General features: G+C 40.1%; 1 protein-coding gene across 4 annotated transcripts; it reads left to right on the top strand.

Moving 5' to 3' along the window:
• Positions 1 to 85: 85 nt before the first annotated feature.
• Positions 86 to 26,755, top strand: LOC113667702 (uncharacterized). 4 transcript variants are annotated; one of them, XM_027183556.2, is made up of 43 exons: positions 86 to 173; positions 1,295 to 1,372; positions 1,848 to 2,025; positions 2,517 to 2,755; positions 3,399 to 3,593; positions 3,707 to 4,116; positions 4,569 to 4,728; positions 4,960 to 5,145; positions 5,701 to 6,110; positions 6,660 to 6,819; positions 6,982 to 7,187; positions 7,739 to 7,879; positions 8,610 to 8,751; positions 9,321 to 9,664; positions 10,344 to 10,485; positions 10,788 to 10,904; positions 11,319 to 11,435; positions 11,778 to 12,161; positions 12,498 to 12,608; positions 13,125 to 13,241; positions 13,453 to 13,569; positions 13,765 to 13,884; positions 14,401 to 14,784; positions 15,407 to 15,517; positions 16,208 to 16,321; positions 16,823 to 16,939; positions 17,027 to 17,146; positions 17,427 to 17,810; positions 18,085 to 18,195; positions 19,146 to 19,259; positions 19,654 to 19,770; positions 19,870 to 19,989; positions 20,264 to 20,647; positions 21,200 to 21,313; positions 21,745 to 21,900; positions 22,232 to 22,345; positions 22,573 to 22,689; positions 22,920 to 23,303; positions 23,520 to 23,947; positions 24,249 to 24,411; positions 24,963 to 25,387; positions 25,914 to 26,084; positions 26,647 to 26,755. In XM_027183556.2, the coding sequence occupies exons 2-42, from the start codon at positions 1,315 to 1,317 to the stop codon at positions 26,079 to 26,081; spliced, it is 8,199 nt and encodes a 2,732-aa protein (XP_027039357.2). In that variant the 5' UTR covers positions 86 to 173; positions 1,295 to 1,314; the 3' UTR covers positions 26,082 to 26,084; positions 26,647 to 26,755. The 4 variants fall into 4 exon arrangements, with proteins under 4 accessions (XP_027039357.2, XP_089040784.1, XP_089040785.1 ...); XM_089184658.1 differs by having other exon boundaries at positions 93 to 173; positions 1,279 to 1,372; XM_089184659.1 differs by having other exon boundaries at positions 94 to 173; positions 1,279 to 1,372; positions 1,851 to 2,025.

Below are 26,755 nucleotides of genomic sequence, written 5' to 3'. Positions count from 1 at the left end.
GTGTCTTTAATAACAATTGTATGTGTCGTAAAAACAGGTACGGTCTCCTGTGTAAATAGAGCCTTGTTTAAAAAAGAGAATGGGATTATACAGAGGCCACTTTCCGAGTGGGCCTCTGGGCAATAGAGGGAAAATAACGGAAGCCCTCTTAAAACAATCAAAGAAAAGCTGAGGTAAGTAATTCTTTTCTTTTCTTTAGTGAGAATCTAATAACTCATTTTATAGCTTTCTGTTACATATTCTTCTTTTTAGTTGAAGATAAAGATAAAGATTTTGAGCCATAAGCTCCCGCCTTGAACCAAGGCGGACCATAACCCAGTTTTCTGTTCTTGGCTAAAGAGGTGTAAGAGATTTTTTTCAGAAAGGGGAAAGAAACTTCGTTTAAGAAAGCTCGTCCTAAGGTTAAAGGAAATTCGTCTACATCGAGTCATAGATTGTTTCAGAATTTAAACAAGTTTAATGGCGAGTTAACTTGTCGAAGTCAGATATCGTTTTTAATTTTAGAAAAATAATGAACATTTTTTCGGAAAATACTTTCAATCAGAAAACTTGCACGCATGTATATGCGTTAATAACCAATCATGAGGTCAAGATTGCTGGATACAAAGTTCCGCAAAAAAAAAAAAAAGAACGAGGCAAATGTCTTGAGCCATTGTGACCGAACAAGCTTGGTTATGAAAGATTTATCATATGGCAAAGGATTATCCTTTGATTAGAATCAATAACGTCTTGAATGAGTTCTTCATTGTCAAAACAATAGTTCTGAGAATTCACTTTACTCATTACAGTAGTAATCTGGCCTGCTATGTATCTGCAGTTAATGAGTTTTTCGTACTCTGAACATTCTGCTAAGAAACTACTAACATTATGCGGTTGCGATCCAAAAGCAGGCTCAGGTGTTCTAAGATCCTTTTGCCCATTCGCGAACAAAGAGAGCTAATAGAGATAAATCGAAAAAATGATATGATTTTTAAGAGAGAAACAAATTACAACTATTTAAGTCAATTTTTCGGGTCTTTTGAAAGCGGGGCATAATTAACAATCTATAGCTTGAGTCAATAGGTTATATACATCGGTGATTTTAATATCGTTTTACCAACAAAACATAAGCTTGTTTCCAAAGAAGATAATCAATGAGAAAATTTTTAATTACCCTGGATTTAATTTATCTAATATATGAATTTTTACACCTCTTAAATGAATTAATTTTTCTCGGTCTCTTTATTTTTCCCATAATATCTTTTTTTTTCTGTACATAAACTAATAAGACATTAGTAGGAATTGTTTTTCGCAGCGTGCTTATCTTTATCAGAGATGTGGATTCCTCTTCTCGTGCTGGCTGTAAACTTGCTCTTTGTTCATGGGAAGAAAGGTTTGGTTTTCCTCTCTTTTATGTCAAAGTGCCCATCTTCAGGGCTCTCCTTACATATTAATCCGAATCCACGAGTCCAGTCCTAGTTTCAAAGGCTTGGTTACTCTTTACTTCAATTAAACAAAATGGCGGCTGACGAGCCATGGTTGTGCAGTGGTTATTGATTATCCATTTTGAGAATTAGCCTTTGTGCAAGAGAAAAAAAGAAAGCGTGAGAATGGACTCTTTGAGTAACTTGCAAAAAGTGTACATGAGATTTTTCCCAAAACCAAAAGAATACAACTCTATCAGAGGAAGGTACAAATGTGTTTCTAATAGTATGAGCTGGGGGAATATGTGTTACTCATGTAGGCTGTCTTTATTGATTTATAGGACCTCAAAGTCTTTGTGACAAGGGGGTTCACTTTATATAGTGAAATTTTATGCTTGTGTCGTAGTATTTGCTAAATTTACTTATATTTCTTCTTCATAACAGCAGCCCTTCCTCATACGAAATGCGAGCGGACTTTCGAAAAGGTTGGTTGTTTCAAGGACAATACCAAGAGAGGGATGAGAACTCTGCCAGATCTCTTAGTGAACGATAGAGACAAATCAAGTGATGCCCATGATGGTCATCAGATTGATTGGCATGCGTGGGAAGAGTCAATGCTCAGGTAACTCAGCTTCTTTTTTTTTTAATTTATTTATTCAGTGATGTTTGACAGGCTGGTCTAGTTCAGCTTTAAAGCTGGTTTAAATGAGGACAATAACAAGGCCAGACTACAAACTGAAACTAGATCAACATTCCCTACTCTATGGGAGAAGAGCAAGGGTTCTTAATAACATTCTCTGCTAACCAGTGCAGAGAAGATGCAGGAGACAGGGCATTTGTTTTATACTCCTTGTTGGAAAAGATAAAAATGTTTTACCATATGTGGATGTTATAGCAAAGGCAGCATGTTGTCCTCAGTGATTTTAAGACCCTGACTCTCAGTCTGGTCTGGGACTTAAACCCTTGATCACCCACATGGCAGCTGAGCACTCATGAGATAACTAATTGATAGGCCAACTTTTAAACCTTTATAGCCCAACCCCTGATTAAAAACTTTGCAGAGCTAATGCAGCTGGAATTGGATAATAACATTTTCACATGACCATTTTTCAGTCTTGCCTGCCGCTGTGCAAATAAAACCCGTGAAAATGGTTGGAAAGTATTTGGGTTGCAATTCTATGGGGAGTGCTGGAGTGGAGAGAATGGGGAGACGGCATTTAACAAATATGGTGAAGCTGATCCCAAAAAGTGCATCCAGGAACTTGTAGAGCCATTTCCTCCTTGTGATAAAAGCAAGGATATGGAATGCGTAGGAACTCAGAGCACTAACTACATCTATCGGTTGAAAGACCGTGAGTGAATTCTCTTTTCAAAAGAAAATATTTTGGTTGTGAATATATGGAAGTCATATATTTGAACTGCGGTTAAAGACGTGAATATGAAAGTGATGTTGCAGTAATGAACACTACCTAAGTAGAAGGCCTGAAAAAAATTCAGGCCTGTACAGGATTTGAACCCATGACCGCTGCAATACTGAATACTTAATAACTAAGTAAAAATATTTTCCAAATACTTTCCACTGCACCGGTAACGCAGAGGTCATGGGCTCAAATCCCATACAGGCCTGAATTTTTTTGAGGCCTTCTTTTCACTACTACTTAGGTAGTGTTCATTACTGTGAAGATTGCTTTCATATTCAGAGAATATTTTGTTGTACTTATAATTTTAAAAATGTAGGAGCCATACATATTCTTAAATTTACATGAGCTCTCATTTAAATTTGGTTTCATCTTGAACTAACTGGTTCAATTTTGTTAACTTTGACTAGGTTCAGTCATATGTGGTCAAGTTTTTTTTAAAATTTGCAATGGCAGGCTATAGTGATTTAGTTTGCTTCCTTCAAGAATTCAACTGATTGTTCTCTCAAGTTCCGAGAGGCCTGTATTTTAAGAAAAAGTTGGTGTATTCTAATATTGTGAAGTTCTTTCTCTAAAGTAAAACCTAAGGATGTGAATGGTGGTTACTCATTGTGGTCAGAGTGGACTGAATGCACTAAAACCTGTGGAGGCGGAACACGAGCCCGTGAAAGAACCTGTACCGACCCTGCCCCTGTGGGGAATGGAAAGGGCTGCGATCATCTGGGTGAACCAGAGGAGAATCAGAAATGCAACGAAGATCCGTGCCCTGATCGTAAGTGGCCTTAAACAAATGACTGCTCGAATCTCGCGCTTGCTACAGCCATGCGTAACCAGCGTGCGTACATCATCAGTTACTATTCTTTTACGTCAATTTCATTTCAACAGCCTGCAAGAAATCACTGGACGTTGGCCTGATAATAGATGCTTCAGGCAGCGTTGGAAGTGGAAACTTTGCCAAGGCTTTGAAGTTCCTCTCTGATCTTGTCGGCCACTTGTCAGTATCACCACAAGGAACCCATGTCGGTGCCATCGTTTATAATTCAGTAGCCAGATTAGAATTCAACCTGGCGAAATCGGAATACCACAGCCTTTCGAAGCTCCAGGAAGCCATCAAGGGTCTGAAATATACTGGTGGAGGAACCAGGACAGATCTGGCCCTGAAGATGGCTGCTGATCAGATCTTTAGCGCCGCTGATGGCGACAGGGCAGATGCCGCAAATGTTTTGGTGATCCTCACCGATGGCAAAACAAGTAGCAGGAGTGCACCATATGTGGATGTTTTGAAGCCTCTGCAGGTTAGCGACAAGGAAATATGCACTAAACTTTAAAATTATCGCCTACTAGCATAGAAATATGCCAAGGAGGAGTAAATTATTCACAAAGGACTATTAGGATGATTCAGAACAGACAAGATTAACATTAACCCTTTAACCCCTAAGAGTGACTGCCATCTAATCGCTCCTTACAATATCAGCCCTGAATTAAACATTAAGGTCACGAGAATAAGGGATTTGACCAACAACTAAAGAACTCTTGACTGTCAAACAAATTCTCCTTTTCAGACCCTTAAGAACGATCCTTCCCAGTTTAAAAACTGGGAAGGATCGATTGGCGAATATCGCCTGATATTCCGCAGTTTTAGCCGTCGCGTTTGGGTCACTTGATGCGTTTAAACAAATTGCTTGTGAGTGAAAATGTTCAGTGGAAAATAAAGGCTGAACTTGTTCCATTTTTTTTTCTGTTTTAGAACAAGGGAGTCCGCACAGTTGCTGTGGGAATTGGGAACAGCATCGGTGACGATGAACTGCTTATGATCGCTGCGGGAAACCCTGACTACGTCACACATGTAAACGATTTTGATGAGCTTAAAAACAACTTGAAGCAAATCCTCATGGAATCTTGTCAAGGTTAGTAACAAGCAGCGATTTTCGACCTTCAATAGAGACCCTGCTTCACATGGGCAGCGAAATGACAAATTTACCGTAAGGGAAATAAGTCAACTCAACTCATGCTGTCGAAAAGATTGTTCATAATCCTGACCAGGGGTACGTGAATGTTATACACCCCTTAGCAAAAGCATGTCGGTACATGTGTCATACTTTTGTGTTTGTCATTCATTGACTAGAATCTTTCATCAGGTGCTGGTGATGTCGATGGGGCCTGGTCCGAGTGGTCTAGCTGGACGCAGTGCTCTAAGTCTTGTGGTGGAGGAGTAAAAGTTCGCGAGAGATCGTGTACCAATCCCCCGCCAAAAGGCAACGGCAAGAGTTGCGCTGGAGAGTTGGAAGAGACTGGAGCGTGTTCTGAGAATCCATGTCCCAAACGTGAGTAGTAATTAAGATTTTTTTTCTCAAAGGATGAATTTTCTCAACCGTAGTTTTCACAAGATACTTATCTTTTACCTAGCAGTGAGCTTGTCACGGGGTAAATTATGATTGACTTCCTTGATTGTCCAAGTGTATCGAGCAATTTTCCGTCTAGAGTGTCTTTAGAATGGAGTGTCGTAAAACCGAACCTACAGTCTTCGCCGTGGCCAATTGGGAAATCGGTGAATGCAACAAAGAGGCTATGAGGTGTTAATTACATAAATGTAAAATGTCTTAAGCGCAAGAAACCAAGTTATAAAGCCGTGATTGGCTCTTGTGTTGCAATCTGATTTGTGGCGCGAGTTTGCTAAGCCAACAACAGAGCGCAGTGAAGGAAAACGCCTTCAATTCCTATCCACAGTTGACATCAAATTGAAAGTTGCCTTAACATTATAGACTGCCATTTGAAAAAATTGACGGCGGAACCATAGTTTTATATGAAACTAAATTAGTAACATGCACCTGTGGCAGAAAATTGATTCAAGTATGTTTTGATTTTGCAATTGAATTTAGCTTGTACCAAGGCCTTAGACGTTGGCATCATCCTGGATGGCTCAGGCAGTGTGGGTAAAAACAACTTCAAAATAGCCAAAGAGTTCGTCCAGTCCTTGATGTCTCACTTCTCAGTCTCCACCAAAGCAACGCACTTTGGCGTAATTACATATAGTACAAATTCCAATTTGGAATTTGACTTAGCAAACCTAAAATATCACAACGTGGTCGAACTTAAGAAACGTGTGATGGAAATTAGGTACCCTGGGCAGTGGACTCGCACTGATAGGGCTTTGGAAATGGCTGCTCAAAAGCTATTCACTAGCGCCGGAGGAGATCGTAACGACAAAGCAAACATTTTGATTGTGTTCACCGATGGTAAAACAAACCGAGGAAGTAAGCCATATCCTGAAGTACTACAACCACTCCAGGTTAGTACCGTCATGTAAGGAAAGTAATGTGACGCTTGCTATTACAGTTGTGTTGCACTAAGTTCAACCTTTAAGGTTGATTGCACTTGTCTGATGATTGGCCGAGTTTGATTTCGCGTTAAGTACTGCATGACTAAGGATTCCTCCATTCGCTCCGACGGAGGGCTAACGCTCTTTATGGTGGCCAACTTACGTTATTAACTCAACTGATGAAATAAATTTATTTCGGGATTCCTCTACCACATTTTATGACGAAGAAAGAACTGACAGATACAACTTCTTCCAGCACTGATTGTAAATATCTTACAGTGCAATAGCTATTCAAAAATCAACGAGGAAGAAGTGTGAAATTGACATAATTCATATTCCGCTATGATTAACCATGCATCTATTATATTTCGTGCAATTTTATTCTTCAATTACTTGAGCATTTACAATAGCTATCCGAAAACAATGACTGTATAGAAAGCTTCTGTTAACCCAATATAGAAAATCAGAAGGGAACAAGAAATATTCCCTTTCATCATTCTTACTTATTTAATTTGGTAGGAAAAAGGAGTCAGAACCGTTGCAGTGGGTATTGGTCACGGTATCAACCAGCGAGAGTTGCGTCAGATTGCTATGAACGATGATCAGTATGTTATACAGGTGGATGACTTTGATGCCTTGAAGGATAAACTACAGATGATTCTAGATGAGTCCTGTCAAGGTAAGCTCGTACAATCGCACCTAAAAACGAACCTGGAAATTGTAGCAACTAGCCGGTTTTCGTTTTGCATTCCCCTGACTGCCGAAAGACTGAAGGTCTAACCCCTGCATGCTGATTATTCGAAAATTTATGGACTTTAGTATTTTTCATTTTTTGTCTTAGGTACACCGCCATCTACGCCTAGCCCTCGATGTAAAGAAGGAGAACTAGGTCTTCAGAGCGGTGACATTCCTGACGATGCAATCACGGCCTCCAGCCAGTGGGATGGAAACCATGGTCCAATTCGTGCGCGACTAAATTCGGAACGTTCGGGAGCGAAGACAGGAGCTTGGTCTGCAAAATATAACGACTTAGGGCAATGGATTCAGGTATATGTTGTCTATTTACCGATGCTTGACTCTCTCTTGTCTGTGAACTGTTCCTTAGAGTAAGTTTGCACACGAGCCAAGTAGCCCATACCATTGGAGTATTTGCGGTTTTCTAAATACTTAACAACTAGGGCGAGTACTGTGAGGTGTCCGGACACCTTACAGTGCTAATCTGTTTTCCTGGATGGGCGTCATATTGCCCAATAATACAACTCAGTGATCTGGTCAGGGCTCGAACCTAGGCCCTCCTCTCTCGAACCTGACGTTTGTTATCGGTCCCCAAAAAATTCTATCTTGGTTTGACATGTTCACATTTACAGTCGAGATGATTGAAATCAGATATACAAAAATATCAGAAAACCAAGCACAGTGGACTGGTTTTTGAGCTTAATGTTTTACAAATAGCTGTGGTCGGTAAGGTTACCGGCTCCTAGATCATTCGATCCAAATTTCAGCGCCCTAACCATTTTGCCCATGCATCTCCTACCGAAAAATGATTTACTCTTTGTTCAATTATAAATTGTATTTCTGTCTTTATATTTACTTCGCAGGTCGACTTCGGAAAGATTGTCAAGATAACACGGGTGTTTACCCAAGGTAGAAGTGATTATGATCAATGGGTGACGTCATACTGGATATCCTACAGCCTCAATAATGGTTTCTACGACGTCTACGGTGAAAATGGTCCAATTGTAAGTTTAACGTGCCGCTTATGTGAGCCTGAACCTTTTGCTATGGTTGTCGGAGTTATAGCGAGAGATTGACCCAAAAATATATTTAATAAATGATCCAATCGTGTCAGGTAGCGTAGGTGTAAAGATTTGTGCAGGAATATGTTCAGTGAATCATTTTTGGGAATCAAATTTCCCTCCAAAGCGTTCTATTTTTCTTGGAGGTCTCTTGAAGTCTTGGTGACTCCATTAATTGGAAAATTTTGCTCTTCCTGCAACTCGCCACTCGCGTCAAAATTCAAGAAAAGTTTTCCTTTGTTCTGGGCGGCAGCTTAGACGGCGATTAACAGCTTGAAGCTGCGAGGATCTCTTAATTTCATCTTTTCACCGCAGTGAAAATATATGAATTTCATATATCTAAAATCATCATTCATTACTTGGATGGTTTATTTGGTCCCAACGCATTGACCAGCTCTCAGTTGGCTTGGTAGCTCAGTTGGTAGAGCGCTGCAACGGTATCGCAGAGGTCATGGGTTCAAATCCCGTACGGGCCTGAATTTTTTTCAGGTCCTATTTTCAACTATTCGTTCCAGTAGTGTTCTTAGCTGCGAGGATCTCTAAATTTCAGCTTGAAGACCTTTCCTTTCGTTGCGCTTGGATTTGTCGCGATAAAAGGGAACTTTTTGTTTCATGTGGAACCCTCTTTTTGTGAATCTTGTGTCACTCTTTGCTTGTTTTGTCATTTTCTCAGATCTTTACAGGGAACTCTGACAGGAATACAATCAAAGAAAACAAGTTGGAAGTGCCCATCTACACTCGTTTCTTTCGTCTTCATCCAAAAACGTTCCATGGACATATCTCCTTGAGACTTGAATTATTTGGCTGTCAAACAGGTTAGCTCAAAGTTATGTTATCTCAACTGAAAATTTTACCCAGAGTTATCACTGACCACATGAATCTACCGCTAAAGAGATGCATGGATGGCGAATTGCCATTTGTTCCGCGTTTGATTCCCTCTACTGACCTGGCGTCGTATCTAAGCTGCTGTTTTCCTTGCTCTGAGGTTTCTTCTGAAGGTTCTCTGTTTTCCCCTCACCACAAAAAGCAATACCCCAAATTTAAAGTTCACGGTACTGTTGGATGAAAAACTATTAGTAAACGTGCTGCTGCCAAATTTACTTCACTTCTTTTTCTATATTCGACCAGATTCAGTACCCTCCAGGGTAAGAGGTAATTATTCCAAATTTTATGTTGGCATTTTTGGAAAAAAAAAGTCTATCCGAGGGCTGTGAGGCAGTTGGCGTTTCTAGCTTCCGATGGCGCAACGTGTAATTGATAATTGTTTCAATTAGAGAGCTTAATTTTCCAAATGAAACACATGATCGAAAAATCAACAGTTATTTGAGATCAAAAGATTCCCCCATGAAATTATTGAATGCCCGCCATTTTCTTGCACAATCAGGCTTTGTCCCTCCCAGTCCCCCACTGTGCATGGAAGCACTCGGCATGCAAAGCGGGCGTATCAAACCAGATGCCCTACAAGCTTCTTCGCAATACGATGCTAACCACGGAGCAGATAATGGTAGGCTCCACTTCCAGAAAACAGGTTCAAGAATCGGTGCATGGTCTGCCAAGACAGCAGATGGTAACCAATATATTCAAGCCAAGTTTGACGTGGTTGCTAAGGTACGTCGCGTTGCTACTCAGGGACGAATGGACGCTGACCAGTGGGTAAAGACATACACTTTGGCCTACAGCTTCGATGGAAAGACGTGGAAAGATTACAAGCTCAATAATATAGTTACGGTACGTTCTCAAATCTGTGCTGTTGTTGACGTGTCTGGAATATGTCTGTTGCGGTGTGACGAATCTCACAGGACATTGTGTTACGGCTTTCTGAGTTTGATATTAAGTATGAAAGATATGAGAGCATGGTGACAACAACAGGTTTAAAAAAGGGCTTTGGATCGCTAAACAATTTTGAAAGGTCACCCAGTATTAATTCAGAAACTAGTTCTAATCTTCTCGTAATAGTATTAAAAATTTCTTTATGTATGGGTATCCTCTTCCCTTGTTTGCGGTCCAAAACTACTCTAGGCTAGAAACAGACTAGAAAAACATCTTTTCGTTATGATAGGAAAACACGGACAGAAATTTTCAATTGAATGTCGAAAGATGTCCGAGATTACTATTGTTTTACTTTACTTCGCTTAAGCAAAACGCAAACCAATCGCGACTTGGTCATCCACGTCTTCCCGCGTCTTCCCGCGCTTTTTGTAGTTTGCCTAGTTTTACTTTTAATTCTTATTGGCTAACGAAGGAGTGATTCATCGTTTTGATCGGCTGCTGATTACTTTTCTCAACGCTCAATTGAAAACTGTTCAAAAACGTTAAGAATAGAAAAGATTGACCATTTGAAATAGTCTTATCACGGAATGACGCGTCCAATCAGTATCAAAAAAACGATGTGTGTTTAAATTCCTAGGTCTTCCAAGGAAACAACGATCGTTACACTGTAGCAGCTGAGTTTGTTGATCCACCAATCATTGCTCAGTATATACGGATCAAACCTAAGAGCTGGCATGGAACCGTTTCTATGAGAGTGGAGTTCTACGGATGTACTGAAGGTATGGCGCTCCGCCCATATCCGGAAAAGACAATTTTTCGATTTAGTTTCGAAAGTAATTCAGGAATTCAGTTGTTTTGCTCCACTATTCTTTTCGATTGGTTCAAAAAATTCCGCGGGCTACCTTCTCAACCAGTGAAGGCAACACGACAAGACTAAAACCAATCACGACTTCATGTTATACGACATTCAATCGAGAAGCACTTTGGTCAGCTACCTTATCATATGAAGTTTATTGAATTAATATTTTGGTGAAAGTATTGCTCTCTAGTTTAATTATTTTCTGTTTATATTTCTGTGTAGATGGTGACATTTGCAGTGTGCATAAGCCTTGCCAAAATGGCGCCCAGTGCACAAATGTTGTGGGTGGCTATCAATGTAAATGCCCACCTGGATTTAAAGGCAAAAACTGTGACGAAGGTAAGTTACTGTGGTTATGATGAAAACGATTTTCATATTGAGTGTGAAGGAACTGATATTGCTTACTTGTTAAAGAATGAACTCCAATTTGCTTGTGTTACGTCCATAGAGGGTAAGTTGTTATGTTGTTTTTGTCTTTGAGACTGATCGGACTAGGGTTGAGTTTACCTCTAATAATTTTATGTTTTGTCGAAACTCGTTTACGAACCTCAATAGTGGTTTAGCTAGACGCGCTACATATTTATGATTCTTTCAGGGATAAAGAGCGAAAATAATAAGTTCTGTATAAGTTCCTTCCTTCCTTTGTCCATCTATCACTTCCTTCCCTCCCTAAATTCATTAGAAGTAACATAAAATATGAAACCTAAACTTAACCTCATGTTGGAATGTTTTTGCGTGCTTGTTACAACACAGATGTCGATGAATGCGCCAGCAAACCATGTAAGAATGGCGGCAAATGCGAGAATAAACCAGGAGGTTACAAATGCACTTGTGTTGGTGGTTGGTTTACAGGAAAGAACTGTGATGAAGGTAGATATTTCTCTAGAGGCTTTTCAGACCTGTTAGTACTGCATATCATAAGATTACGAACACGATTTATGGAGTTTTCATTTTTGTAATCACCTAAGCTCTGCTAAGGGAATCCCTGCGATTATGTTCATTTATCTAGAGTTTCTTAAGTATCTTGAATAAACGTATTGTAATTTAAAACGGCGATGCTATATTTAGAAAAGTCCTGATTTCCGTCTACTTTTGACACAGTGAACTAATCACTTGCCACACATAACCAAAAGGGTCTCTTTCAAGAGCCATCCTTAGGACTATTTGTCTTAAAGCAGGTTAAATTAACGCATCTCCTTCTCTGCATTATAGCTCCCGCTGAGTGCATCGTAAACGTCAAACTCAGTGAAGCAAACCGAGCTTCAGGCAACTTAAGAAAGAGCTTTCTGGAATGCGACGTAAGAAATCTAAAAACGATAGGAAAATGGCATCAATTTGTTGGAGAAGCTGGCACTAAGATACCAAACTCCTGCGTTCCTACGCAACGCTGCGGAACCCATGCCCCTGGTTGGATGAAGGACGCGCACCCTAAGAAGGAAGATGGAGTGGTTAAGAGGAAGATCTGCTTCCACTGGAGCGGCAACTGTTGTCGATGGAGTGTCGACATCGATGTCAGGAACTGTGGAAGCCATTACGTGTACAAGCTGGTGAAGCCGCCGGCGTGTTATTTACGATTTTGTGGCGATAAAGGACATAGTAAGTACAAAATGATAGCTCATTTGAGAGACCTAGTCGGTTTAATTTTTTTCAAGGAGAAGCAAAATGTGCAGCAACAACACTCAAAAAATTTGTTAAAACTTTTCTTGTGTTCTCCCAACATACTGTGTGTGTTGTTACGCTGGTAAAATGGAAGAAAATGTGGTGTATCGCTAAGTCAATTGATTTCTTTCAAGTGTTCATGAAAAAGACGTCACAATTAGGTGTCGTTTCATGGTCAAGATTGACTTGATCTGTTTCCCATGAATACAAAGAACAACTCTAGGTGCAAGAAAATGAATAATCCTTTCCCTTTACTGTTTTATTTGCCCTTAGATGTTTGTGAACCAAAGAATCCGTGCCAAAATGGCGGGGTTTGTAAACCTCAAGGTGATGGCTACTATTGCCAGTGTAAATCCGGTTACCAAGGAAAGAACTGCGATAAAGGTATGCCATGCATGTTGTACAAATTCCCTTTTACGCTCTTTTAATTCGTCAGATTTCCGTATCCATATTACGAGATTAACCAAAAATTTTCAGGTTTCAAACTTGACAAACGAGTGTTCGGTAAGTCAAACAAACGATCACGAGTTGGTATCCACTTCCTCAAGAGTAACTGCTAAGGTCATTTTAGTGTATGAATGTATGTACAGTTAACAACTAAACCCACCTTTTTTCACGCGCTGGAAGAATTCTTTCTAATAGTCTGCATTATATGTAAGATGAAAATTGTCCTTTATGTTTAATTTCATCCACACATGAAATTTGGTAGAAAAATCGCGGTTGCTAAAGACGGAATCATGAGTTCTGTACTCTATCACAGTGCTGCTCAATATCTTAAAACTGCTCGCCAGTAAGGTTTTGTTCGAATAATGACTTTCTCCGTGAAACAAACGTCTCCGTGAACCAAACGTAGTACCCTGCACCGTGTGAAAGCGTTCATCTTGATGTCTTTGTTATTAGATATCGATGAATGTGCTGTCAACAATCCATGTAAGAATGGAGGAACGTGCACTAACACCGCTGGAAGCTACAAATGCGCATGCGGAGCAAAGTACACCGGAAGAAACTGCGAAACGGGTACGTGATATCTCGAGTGTAGATTCTTCCTTTTTACAAAACTTCAGATTTTATTTTTATCAGTCATAAATTACACAGTACGTAGGTCAGTCATGCTTTGATAACCTTTTTGCGTTTTTGACGACAAAAGATGAGAAGGCCCTAATGAAGAACTAGCAAGGAGGCTTCAAGATTTAGGCCTTGTATTTTGTTTGATTATCTTTTCACGTAGATGTTAACGAGTGCACAGTACACAAGCCTTGTAAAAACGGAGGTACCTGTATAAACTCTGTTGGTGGATACAGCTGCAAGTGCCCAAATAACTTCAAAGGAAAACACTGCGATGAAGGTAAATTTATGTACTGTCTTGATTTAGCTCAAGGATGGTTTTGTTACCGTGTATTAGATATGCAAGACAAACAGTGGTAGTTACTTAAAGTAATTCAACTTTCAAGGGAATCGAAACCTTCGAGACTTCTGCTCGACACTGTGAGGCGTAGATAGTTACTGAAATCATTTGGGTTCTTGTTTTCTTATTTTCAAGATGTTGATGAGTGTAGCGACATTAAACCCTGCAAGAATGGAGCGAAATGCGCCAATACTGTTGGAAGTTACAAGTGCACATGTGTTGGTGGCTGGTTCACTGGAAAGCACTGCGACGAAGGTAAGAATTTGGGAAATCAGGCCCTAAAAAAAGAAAACTAAATTGATAAATGAACACAATATCTAGCATGAGGACTTCGTTTATACTGTTGTGTGCTTTTCTGCTCTTAAATAGCCAAACTTTCCGTAGATTACCGTCGGCACCCATTGTCTGCTTTTCACCAAAAAAGGAAAACAAAACACATTGTAAATGTAAAGCCTTACTAAAAGGCTCAGCGACAACGCCATTTGTAAAGCCTGACCTGCATCTTAACTCAAATCTTAAGAGCAAGGTCACGGCACTTTCAGTTTGTGTGGCGTCTCTCTATCCCTTGCCATCCATGTTCGTTTTCTTGATTAATTAGTTCCACTTTTCGAGCTAATCAGTGTGGTATCCTTCAAGTCTCACAGGTCGCAATAATGACTCGAAATATCGTGATTCAGTCAAGTGAGTTATTGCGGCGTACTACATTGTCCAATGCTCGTTGGGTGTCTTATGTGTCTTTATGGCCTCGTAAGTGATTGCTCTCTGTTTCAGATCCTTCGGAATGTTCTAGCTACACTGAGCTTAACACCGCTGATCGTGCCTCTGGGTCTCATAGAGGTAGGTTGTTGAAGTGTGACAAGAACGACTTCCCATCCCAAGCCAAGTGGTACCGCTTCACAGGTGCCGCAGGAACAAGGATGCCTACTTCGCCTGTTGCCATACATCATTGTGGAACCCATGCACCGGGCTGGCTGAATGGTCAACATCCGAAGAAGGAGGATGGGCTTGTTTCGCGGAAGGTTTGCTTCAACTGGGGCAATAACCTTTGTAGATGGCACGTGTTTGTCAGTGTCCGTAACTGTGGGAACTTCCTCGTGTATCATTTAGGAAGGACACCTGGATGCTCTTTCCGTTATTGCGGAAACAACGGGCATAGTAAGTTTTCATCCCCTGCTGTTTGTAGAGCAGTTTTATGGAAATGCTTCGTGATTGAGTGCAGTAAAAGTAAACCTAAAGTTTACACAAAGGCCAATCAGAAGAAATGAGAACATCTTTGAGAGCCAATGCGAACTCATAATGAATTCCACTAAATTGCCAAAAGTGCGCGAAAACGCGGGTGTTCAGATCGTGATTGATTTTAGTTTTCATCCGATTGGTTTAGAGAGTGATGCGAGTTTTGTGGACCAACCACAAAGCGAAGTAATGCAAAAACAAAGCTATTCCGGATTACTTTCGACACTCGCTTGAAAATTGCTCTTAGTGTTGTAAATCTAAAATCAATGTAACCACAATGGCCAGTCAAAGAAAAAACAGAAATCGCAATAGGCAAATGAAGTCTGGGAAAAAAAACAATGTGTACGAAATTTTGCAATTTGTCACCCAGCTGTAATCAGGTTTTGTTAGGCATCTTATGGATCTAAAGGGGTGTGAGTTTCGAGACCAGCTATGAAAACCCTGCTCAAAGACCTTGATTTCTAACGTGACTGTTTCGGCACTAGTCACAGTGGTGGTTTTTTTTTTTGAGAAAATGACAATAACACTTCTGAAATATTTTTAGATGAGTGTAAAGCTCGCAACCCATGTAAGAATGGAGCAACTTGCCAACCCAACGGTGATGGTCAAACATGTCAGTGCCCAGCCAACTTCCAAGGAGAATTCTGCGATCAAGGTTAACTTTGTTTGCCATTACGAGAACAAGTCCGGCTGAGCAAAATCAAAGTTTTTAGGATTCGAATCCAAGCTAATCATAATTTTTTAGTCCCATGCTTCTCCATCCGTGCTGCCGAAAACTCGTCAAAGAGTCGTACTTTTCATGGTTGATTTGTTCGAAGAGTCATGCTTACCAGTGTCTTAAGGGTATACATGATTTTGTCTCCAGTGGATGCTCACTTTCCATCCCCTTGGGACAGATAGAATGCCACCGCTTCTCTCAGATCATTCTTTTTCAGAATTTCCCCTAAACATCGTAAGAGAAATGACTTGGTAAATTATCGCTATCCAAGAAAACCACAGTCGTTTATCTTTTCCCCCTTTTTTTTAACCAGCTAATTATGACCTCATACTCCGCTCGATTCCAATAAACGTGACGATAGTCATCAAGGGCATAGCTGGGATTTCTAGTTAAGAATTACTTAGGGTGTCGGGAGCAGGCCAGGTCGTTTACCCTTTGTATGAACTATCCCTTTTCGTTAACTTTGCGGAAGCCACTTGTTGCTCTGCTTTGCTGCTCTGAGGTTTTCACCTTATGGGTGGATAGTGTCACTTAAGCCAAAGAGCGGTCATTCAACGAACACAATAATTTAGCCAGAGAGAAATTAGTAATGTCATTTAGAGTTGCCAACATTACTCTCTTTTTCAGATGTGGATGAATGTGCCAAGAATCCATGTAAGAACGGTGCAAAGTGCACCAATACACATGGAGACTATAGATGCGCGTGCAGCAGTGCTTTCACTGGAAAGAACTGTGATGTGGGTAAGGAAGTTACTGATATTTAGGCTGCATAGTAGCCTTGGTTTATTTTACTCATCTAGAATGAACACATGAGGTTCGATGGTTCTTCCGCAGGAGGGGTGTAATTCTATACATAATAATCTGCCTTATAGCCTTTGTTTTGTCACATATTTAGAATGATCAGGTAGAATTCATTGATTCTTAAGCTGTACAGGTGTTGTTCTATTTATAATACTAGAAGTCTGCCCATGACAGGAATCTTTTAAATCATATTGTGTCGAATTGATGTGTATTATCTATTTGTTACACTCAAGATTTGATTATGGTGCCCATAGGGCATTTTCAAACACTTTTGAATGTTACTCATACTTATGAACTCAGGCTTTCCTTAACGCACAGCAAAATCAGTGTGGTTGCGTAGCTTCTATGAATCACAGATGTATAAGTCAGCCTGCACGATCTTTAACACAAGGGTGCAACTTATTCGTTTCTCTTCTCCTTTTGTTTTTAATCTATTTTCAGACGTGAATGAGTGCAAAGTGCGCAATCCGTGTAAAAATGGAGCCACTTGTGTGAACTCAGTTGGTAGTTACAGCTGTCAGTGCCCTGAAAACTACAAAGGAAAACACTGTGATGAAGGTAAAATATCTATAATAATACTTTCGTAATTTTTCGTTCAGTTATTAAAAGCAGGGTTTTGAAGCTATTTTTCTTTCCATTTCATAGATGTAGATGAGTGCATTTCCAAGAAACCTTGTAAAAACGGTGCAAAATGTGAAAACACCCGCGGTGGATACAAATGTACTTGTGTAGGAAAGTGGTTCACGGGGAAACATTGCGACCAAGGTAGAGTTATTGAAACTTTCACAGATCGCATGAATGGAGGTCAAATATGTGCAATGTCTCCACTCCCACAGAAATCTTGCAAGTTAATTTGCTCTGGTTTTTTCATAAAAATGACTGACAATCGCGATCCTTCTGTTTTCGATTAGAAAGGTTAGAATGCTATACAAACTCAGAGCGAATATACTTACAACGTTTGTTTACTGAATCGGGCATGGACGATTCCTTCGGTCTTTCTTTCGCTGCCTTAAGTAATCTGTCGAACAATTCTTCTTTGTTTCAGATCCTTCGGAATGTTCAAGCTACACTGAGCTGAACACTGCCGATCGTGCCTCTGGTTTCCAAAGGGGTGGGTCGGTGAAGTGTGACAGAAATGACCTCCCTTCTCAAGCTAAGTGGTACCGCTTCACAGGTGACGCGGGAACAAGGATGCCTACTTCGCCTGTTGCCATACATCATTGTGGAACCCATGCACCGGGCTGGCTGAATGGTCAACATCCGAAGAAGGAGGATGGGCTTGTTTCGCGGAAGGTTTGCTTCAACTGGGGCAATAACCTTTGTACATGGCACGTGTTTGTCAGTGTCCGTAACTGTGGGAACTTCCTCGTGTATCATCTAGGAAGGACACCAGCATGTTATTTACGTTATTGTGGAAACAAAGGGCATGGTGAGTTTTTAATAACCCCGATCTAAGGGGCAGGTCCATTGATTGTTATGAAACAAAACCAAAGTATTCACAGCGGCCTTTTAGAAAAAAAGAGACTGTCGTAGGAAGCCAATAACAACTTGAAGGAGAAACAAGCTTACGATGTGAAGTGTGGATAAGTTCCTATTAATAAATGAGAAAAATTTTATTTTCATTATAAACCCCGTTGCCTGGCAACAGACTTGCATTGCGACTCCGTAAAAATTACTAAATCATTACCGAAATCTCTCTTTAGATGTATGTAAAGCTCGCAACCCATGTAAGAATGGAGCAACTTGCCAACCCAACGGTGACAGTCAGACATGCCAATGCCCAGCCAACTTCCAAGGAGAATTTTGCGATAAAGGTTAAATTTGTCTGCTACTTATAAATCGGAAAACAATTAAGGTTATGTAAAAAGCGTAGAATAGGTTGCTGTAAGGATTCAAACACGAACGAAACCCAACTTCGCAATTGACGCTCCACTAGTTGATAGAAAAACTCGTTGTAGAGTTACAATAAGCGGCAAAAGTAGTTTGTGCGCCTCCCCTTGGTAGGTGGTCTAAACCCCCTCCCCCCTTTCCACTCACCATAATAAGTAAAAGAGTATTTTAATTTATGCCTATTCAGTAACTTGAAATTCCCTCCTCCCCCCTCAAAAAATTAATAGATAAATAAATAATTAAGTGACAATTTTGTTAATTTTGCAATACATCAAGGACCATTTTGTTAACTGCAGGCAAGTTGAACGTTGAATAGGAGGAGAGGGGGAGAAAGTTAAGGAAAAAAATTCAAAAAGTAGTGAAACGTGTCAAGACTTTTGCCACCCACTGCAGGTTCATATGTTAGATGTGCAACACATTTTGCTGATTTAGATAAGTAGCATCCAATGCCTAGATGACCTCATGCTGTCGTTTTGCTGCATGGTCGGATCTTTCCAACTCAGATAGTTACTAAAAACGACCATCCAAATGAGAGATCACATGGAAACCAGAAATTTACTTTCTCGCTAGCAATTCAGATACTATGACATTTGAGGTTTCGCCCTCGAAAGACATAACTAGAAATGCCAACGGCTTTATGCGCTTCTCTAATTGGAAGAATAGTTATCATGATTATCTTCAAAGTTACATGGGGAAGAAATTTCAATGAGAAGGGAGGGGTCTAAGAGGATTTTGAAGAAACCAAGGTCATTTTTGTCTGACATAAATGGTTGACCAACTTTCTTTTCAAAGAGGAGTCCCTGTTCACTCCCCGTTTATTCAGGGTTTCTAAGAGTGAATTGTTTGTTTCTTTTTTTTTTTTTTTTTTATTCAGATGTGGATGAATGCGCTAAGAACCCATGTAAGAACGGTGCAAAATGTACCAATACACACGGAGACTATAAATGCACGTGCAGCAGTGCTTTCACTGGAAAGAACTGTGACGTGGGTAAGGAAATTACTGATCTGTAATCTTCAAGGAAATGTTTATTTATCACTCAGCGGATCCATCGATTTTTCAATTTTAAATGCGTTGTTCCTTCTATAGTGCTAGTTATCTCTCCATGGCCGAAAGCTTCAAAGAACGTTGTGTCAAATTTGGATCATTTCTTTGTTATACTCTTTTATTTGATTATGGTGTTTGTAGGGTATTTTAATATTTTGTTTTGTTTTTGCTTTTTTTTTTAAGTTTCACCTTCGCACGCAGCTCCAGTCTACTAATGTTACACGACAACAGTATCGTATTTTTGAATTAAAATGGTCATCAAAAGATCGTGGCTAGTTGCTATGAATGACAGTTTTCTACGTCAACTCACGTCATAGTACATTTTATTTTTTCTTAGACGTGAATGAGTGTAAAGTGCGCAATCCCTGCAAAAATGGAGCCTCTTGTGTGAACTCCGTTGGTGGTTACAGCTGTCAGTGCCCTGGAAACTACAAAGGAAAACACTGTGATGAAGGTGAAAATCTTTATTTTTTTCTTAGAAATATTTGTTTGCAGCTGTCCTATTTTGTTGTAATTAGTGCGCGATTTAAAGAGCTTTCTTTTTACTCCATAGATGTAGATGAGTGCATTTCCAAGAAACCATGTAAAAACGGTGCAAAATGTGAAAACACCCGCGGTGGATACAAATGTACTTGTGTAGGAAAGTGGTTCACGGGGAAACACTGCGACCAAGGTAGAGTTATTGAAACGTTCACAGATCACATTGATGAAGGTCAAATGTGTGCAAATTTACTTCCAAAGAAAAACACTTTACTTCTCTTCAAGTTGGTTAACATACTCTCCTTCATTTGTAAAAAATGATTGACGATCCTTCTGTCTTCTGTCAGAAAGGTTAGAATGCTAGACAAACTCAGAGGGGATATACTTTAAATGTTTATTTGCTGAAGCGGGCATGGACGATTCCTTTGGTCTTAAGTAATCTGTCGAACAATTCTTCTTTTCTTCAGATCCTTCGGAATGTTCAAGCTACACTGAGCTGAATACTGCCGATCGTGCCTCTGGTTTCCAAAGGGGTGGGTTGGTGAAGTGTGACAAAAACGACCTCCCTTCCCAAGCTAAGTGGTACCGCTTCACAGGTGCCGCAGGAACAAGGATGCCAACTTCGCCTGTTGCCATACATCATTGTGGAACCCATGCACCGGGCTGGCTGAATGGTCAACATCCGAAGAAGGAGGATGGGCTTGTTTCGCGAAAGGTTTGCTTCAATTGGGGCAATAACCTTTGTACATGGCACGTGTTTGTCAGTGTCCGTAACTGTGGAAACTTCTTCGTGTATCATTTAGGAAGGACACCAGGATGCTCTTTACGTTATTGTGGAAACAAAGGTTATGGTAAGTTTACATTTACTCTGCATTAGAGGGCAGGTCCATTGACTGTTGTGAGACCAAAAGCACACTTGTAAAGGTGACTTGTTAAAGAAAAGAATGATATTACAACAAGCCTCAAAGGTGAAAGGAAAAACAAGAGAACTGAATGAAGGGTGGTAAACCCGAGTTTCTAAGCTGCAATAGATATAAGTGATGCGTGCTACGGTTGGTAAGGGACGTGAGTTTTCGAGGTCAATCACAACTGAGCGAGGTAAAGTTAAAGAAATGCAATCCCGGTACACCTAATGTTGTTCGAAATTTTGCATAGGGCGTATTCCCAATCAAAGGAGCACACACTTCATCATGGTATAGTTATAAGAAATGAGCAGTAAGAATCCCATCACGATCAGTAAGGCGATAATTGCTATATAAGTTTGATTCGTAGCGATGTTTATAGAGAACGTCAGTTTTTTGTGAGACTTCTCCTGTCCGTTGTCAATTACTATCGGCACTCTATAAACAACTTCCAACATGACATTAACAATGCGAATTAAACGAAATGTGGTGATTATAAAGACAGATGTCTTGTCAAGAATCCTTGTCTGAACGGAGGAACTTGTAAAAAAGTTGGAGAGGAGGACTATCAGTGCGCATGTCCAGCTTGGTACAAAGGACGAAACTGTGAACAAGGTAACACTTGATGAATTTTTTTTGTAATGTTGTAAGTGATGTAAAACCATTCTTCAGCGTTTGACCTGTGAAACTGTAGGACATGTGACAGATGTGACACGCGTCCTCCATACTGCCAGGGTCAGCAAAGACAAAAGACATACTTACGATAAGGACGAATCAGCTTGGCGTTCATAGATCCTCCTCAGATCTTATTTATAATTCTCCCTTCTGGCTACTATATATTTCCTTTTTAATTAAATGAGAGCATTCGGTGGTACATTAAGATAATCTCTATGCTCGACATAGTTTTGCTGCATAATGTATTACGACTTTAATGAGAACTTACTTATTAATTACTGTAGGTCACTGACTTAACTTTTGCCGTGTGACGGTCTGGAGGTTTACTTTGTGTCCTGTATTTGATTCTAGCTATTTTTTAACATATATAGCGATCTGCAGACAAAGGACGGACAGCAAAGATGGTCGCTGTTGTGTTTTCCCTTTTACATACAAAGGCAAAACTTTCAACTCCTGCACTACCTACAAACATGACAGATTATGGTGTTCACTTGATCGTGACTATAATGGAAAATGGGCCAATTGCGGTAAGATGAGTGACTGAACAAAAGCTCTTTTGACCTAGTTAAAGTAATCAATAGATCAATCGACGATCAGGTCATCCGCTGTCCCCCCCCCCCCCCCCCTTCGCCTTATGTATATATAGAACTCATTTTGAGGGTATGAGGACATCCCATTTAATTTCCATCAAAACTCTCAAACAACATGCAAACTTCATGGAATATTTATATCGGGAGACCAATTTCCTTACTCTAAAATTAACCTGAGGGAAATTCTTAAAGAAATGGGGATACCGACTCTCAGCTAAACATCGAATTAGAAATCAATTACAGTTGTGATGATTCTCTTTTTCTGCAGTGTATCCATGTGTCAAGAAACCATGCCAGAACGGAGGAACCTGCAAAAACACAGGGGTGGATACCTACCAGTGTCAGTGTAAGAGCGGATTCCAAGGAACCAATTGCGAAAAAGGTAAATGCTTGCATGCCTAAGATTCGCGTTATACCTCAAGGGCGCAATTTATGAACCAACCAGATCCATTTGTAATTGAAAAGGCCTTATTGGCGTTTTGCAATTATTTTAGTTAAAATTGATTTACATAGTGGAGTACAACAGGGGAATTGACTGATTCATCCGGACACTTCTCGTAAATGATCATTTCTACTGATGCAGGTGTAATTTTTTGCTATGATTTTCAGACGTTGACGAGTGTGCAACCCTTAAGCCATGTAGAAATGGAGCAAGTTGCCAAAACACCAGAGGAGGATACAGTTGTGCTTGTGCTCAAAGATTCACTGGCAAAAATTGCGACCAGAGTACGTGGCTTTCTTAATTTTTCGTGTGACGAATCAGTTTTAGATGCTGTGTCAATTTGTTATGTCCTTTATTATGAATCTGACCTTCCTAAGGGAAGAAAACGTCCTAAGAGGCAGTGTATAATGATTTCAAGTCGTAAACGTTTCCATTCCCTGAAAACTCCTTATCTCACTTAGTTGGGATTGTTTGCTTGCCTTTCTAACACCACCACTTATCATACTTGCCCCAGTTTATGTTCCTCCTGAATGCAAAAATCCAGTGGTTATAAGTCATGAAAGTCGTTCGATGGAACACACTGGTGCACCCATTAGTTGCGATCAGCGGAACCTTCCTACGGTCGGCAAATGGCACCGCTTCATGGGCGCGGCGGGAAATGCCATGCCTACCTCCTGTGTGCCGACACACCGCTGTGGTACGCATGCTCCTGGTTGGCTCTCGGGGGATCACCCATCTGAGGACCAGGGTGTTGTTACGAGAAAGGTTTGCTTCCATTGGAGTGGCGACTGTTGTAGATGGAGTGTAAACATCAAAGTCAGAAGTTGCGGGGAATATTACGTCTACCAGTTGCCCAAAACACCTGTCTGCAATCTCCGCTATTGCGCGAAGAAAACAAGTGAGTTATTGTCATTTTTCAACAAACATAGGCAGTTTCGATTACTTTTTTATAATTTCTCACAATAATATAGTTGCTTGTAAAAACACAGAAGAATTAGCGAACATATTTGTAGCATTTAAAAAGTACTTCAAGAAATATGTGAATTGTTTTTTTTTCTAAGTGAAACACCGAAAAGACGAGAAAAGAATATAAGGTCTTTCCTTTTTCTCTCAGCTCCTGGGGCACCCTCATCCTGCAGACGACCGATGGACATCGGTGTAATTATGGACCGCTCTGGCTCAGTCGGAGGAAACAACTTTGAAAAGGCTAAACAGTTCGTCATATCTCTCGTACACAAGCTCCAAATATCGTCACACGGTACTCGAATCGGGATCATCCCCTATCACTCTAATGCGGAAGTGGCGGTAAAATTCGCAGATGTGGCATATCAGACGCCAGATGCTATGACCAGGTTGATAAAGGGTATCCCTTACGCCCATGGTTTGACGCGAACCGACATAGCTATTGAACTGGCCAATAGCCAACTGTTTAGCAACTCGGGAGGACGCCGTATTGACAAACCTAATGTGTTGATTGTGATGACCGACGGAAACACAAATCCTGGAAGTAAATCATACAGCCAAGTTCTTGCTCCTTTAAAGGTAAGTTAGCCTTAATTGAATGCTTCAACCTGTTCATAGAGCTGAATTGCTTTTTAATTCAGCAGAATACCTGTCAAGTTATCTTTTTATTCACTGGAAAATTTCGGAACTTTGAAAACCAGCTGTGCTCGGTCCTTGCTGCCACGACCTCGGGCCAATATTTTCCAGTATGGTTCTGGCACTTGGTTGGCAAGGAGTTAGTACATTATGATTGCTAATATTAGTTGACAACAGTTTCTTTGAGAGCATTCAAAGAAAGTATATACCGCCAAAACAATGACCGCTTTTATTCGTCACACAGCAAAAGAATGTGAGGATGATCGCTGTTGGTGTAGGATCAAGTATAAATGATGATGAGTTGAAACAAATCGCCGACGGAAAGCGGGAAAATGTTATTCACGTGGACAAGTTTGACGACCTTGTCAGCAATGAGAATAATGTTCTGTTTGCATCTTGCGAACCAGGTAACTGAGCAGTGACGTGGCAATCTATTTTTTTGTAATGACCTCTGTGCTTCAACTGATAAATCCTAACAACCCACAACCACGAAAACATCATTTGCCCTATTGCTTCTTAAACTCCAGCTTCTCTTAGTGTTTTGTTCAAATAGGTTTGAGTTTTCATGAAGTATTCCCCCTTGCTTTTAATCTTTTGACGTCTAAATAACGTCTAATAATAATAACTAGCGTCTAATTTTCCTTTACGATATCCTATAATGACCCACTTTGAGGTCATGAGATAAGAAATAATCACTAACTTAAGAAGCTCTCGGTAGTTAAACAAATTCCCCATGTCAGCACGTTAGGATATGTATTGAGAACAGTTTGCAAAATTTTCATACTGATGTGAGGGTATAAAGGTTTAATGTTAGTTGAGAACTGAATAATCACGCACTTTGAAGGTTTTTACAGGATTGCACCCGGGGGTAGACGGAGAAGTAAACGCTTTTGACTGTTCAACAGTTTTGATGGTAATTAAATTGTTTGTATATGAATGTATATTTTACTTGTGTCAGACTCTCCAGGTCCAGGTTGTCATCATGCCATGGACGTGGGTATCATTATGGATCGATCCGGTTCAGTTGGGTCTGCTGACTTCCTTAAATCGAAAAGCTTCGTTAAAACTCTGGTACACCGTTTCCAAATCTCTTTCCATGGAACACGTGTCGGAATTATAGCTTACCAGTCGAATTCGCACTTGGCTGTGAAGTTTAGCGATGCTAATTCTCAGAATCCAGCTGCCATGACAACCATTATCGACAACATCGCCTACACCGGCGGAGGTACAAGGACCGACATTGCACTTGAGATGGCCAATACAGGACTGTTCAGTTCAGCGGGTGGAGACCGAACAGATAAACCTAACGTGCTTGTAGTAATTACTGACGGAAAAACCAATTCTGGTAGCAAGGCTTATCAGACCGTTTTAGCACCGCTTATTGTAAGTGTAGTTAGGGTGTATGTTGTCATTGTGTGAGTGTACGCATATCGATTGAGTGTTGCAAGGCTAAGAAAAAAAATTATTCAAGATGATCGATTGCGCAAAACACAATTTAACAATGAGCCAGTTTGCTTGTTTTTTGCTCTGCATTCCAGTTACTGAAGCACGAGAAAACGTGGATGACCAATTTGCGATCAGTTTTGTTGTCGCATTTGATTGGTTGAGTGTAGCGCGAGTGATTATAGGTGACGCAAAGCGACGAAGGGAAAAACTAAATGGCTCAAACGCACACCTTTTTTTTATTTCAGTTCATCGTTACCTGTTCTTCAAAAATCAACAGTTGATTTTAAACTCGTCTTACTTTCATCAGGCGTGCAACGATAAGCATGAAAAAATACAAATTACCTCTTCATAGTGCTGCAGTTATAAAGAATTTTTATAAATTTTCTTGGAAAGGAGAGAAAATTGTATAACGCTTATGCAAAAACGAAATTCTTACCAAATTGTGTGTTTATTTACGTCATAGGATAGTAAGGTAAAAATGATTGCCGTTGGAGTTGGCTCCGGCATCGACTACAGTGAACTCAATGAGATTGCTAATGGAAAAACGGCAAATGTTATCCATGTTGACAAGTTCGAGGATCTCTTTGTGCGACTGAACAACGTACTTCGAGCTTCATGTGAAGCTGACTAAGAAGTAAGTTTATGTTTATGTTCGTCTAGAATAAGTTTCTCCTCGTGGCCATATTTTTCTTTAAACTCAGATGTGACATTTCACATGAGAAAAGAACGGAATTGCATACCGGTAGAGTAGATAATGATAGGAATACTTACAGAAATACGTTGATGGTTAAGTTCATTGACTGATTTCTTAGCTGATATATTTATCTAAATTCAGGGGGACGTCTGACAGTCAGTACCCGCTAATCATCCTTTGCATTTTATCAAATTATACAGGATTCGTGAGAACAATACATTACCCAGTAATTGCCCCCTTTTCTTCGTATACTACTTATAATGAAAACAGCAACATGTGACAGGGAAAAGTTAGGTCATAATTTGTCCAAAAAAAACTGTGTCGCCTGAGTCTAAATACTCCTACACCCCCACTCACTTTGTCATTGTCAATGTAAAGACGCTAAAAAACACCCTTAATAATCAAAAGCAAGCAACCTAAGATGGATCTTGAATAATTTTTTTGTATTCCTTAATTTAGTTAGTTTGATACTCTCTCTCTCTCTCTCTCTCTTTGTTTACAGATTACCACCACTAGATAGTTTAATCACTCAACAAAAGAATGAAGACACAACGCAATGGATAATATTCATGTCAAAAAGTTTCAATAAATGTTCTTCAGGCAGATAAAAA

The sequence above is a fragment of the Pocillopora damicornis genome, chromosome 10, assembly GCF_964200805.1.
Source record: "Pocillopora damicornis chromosome 10, jaPocDami1.2, whole genome shotgun sequence".
In the NCBI taxonomy this organism is placed as follows: domain Eukaryota; kingdom Metazoa; phylum Cnidaria; class Anthozoa; order Scleractinia; family Pocilloporidae; genus Pocillopora; species Pocillopora damicornis.
Note: the sequence above shows the minus strand (reverse complement) of the source record. Positions and strands in the feature narration are given on the sequence as shown.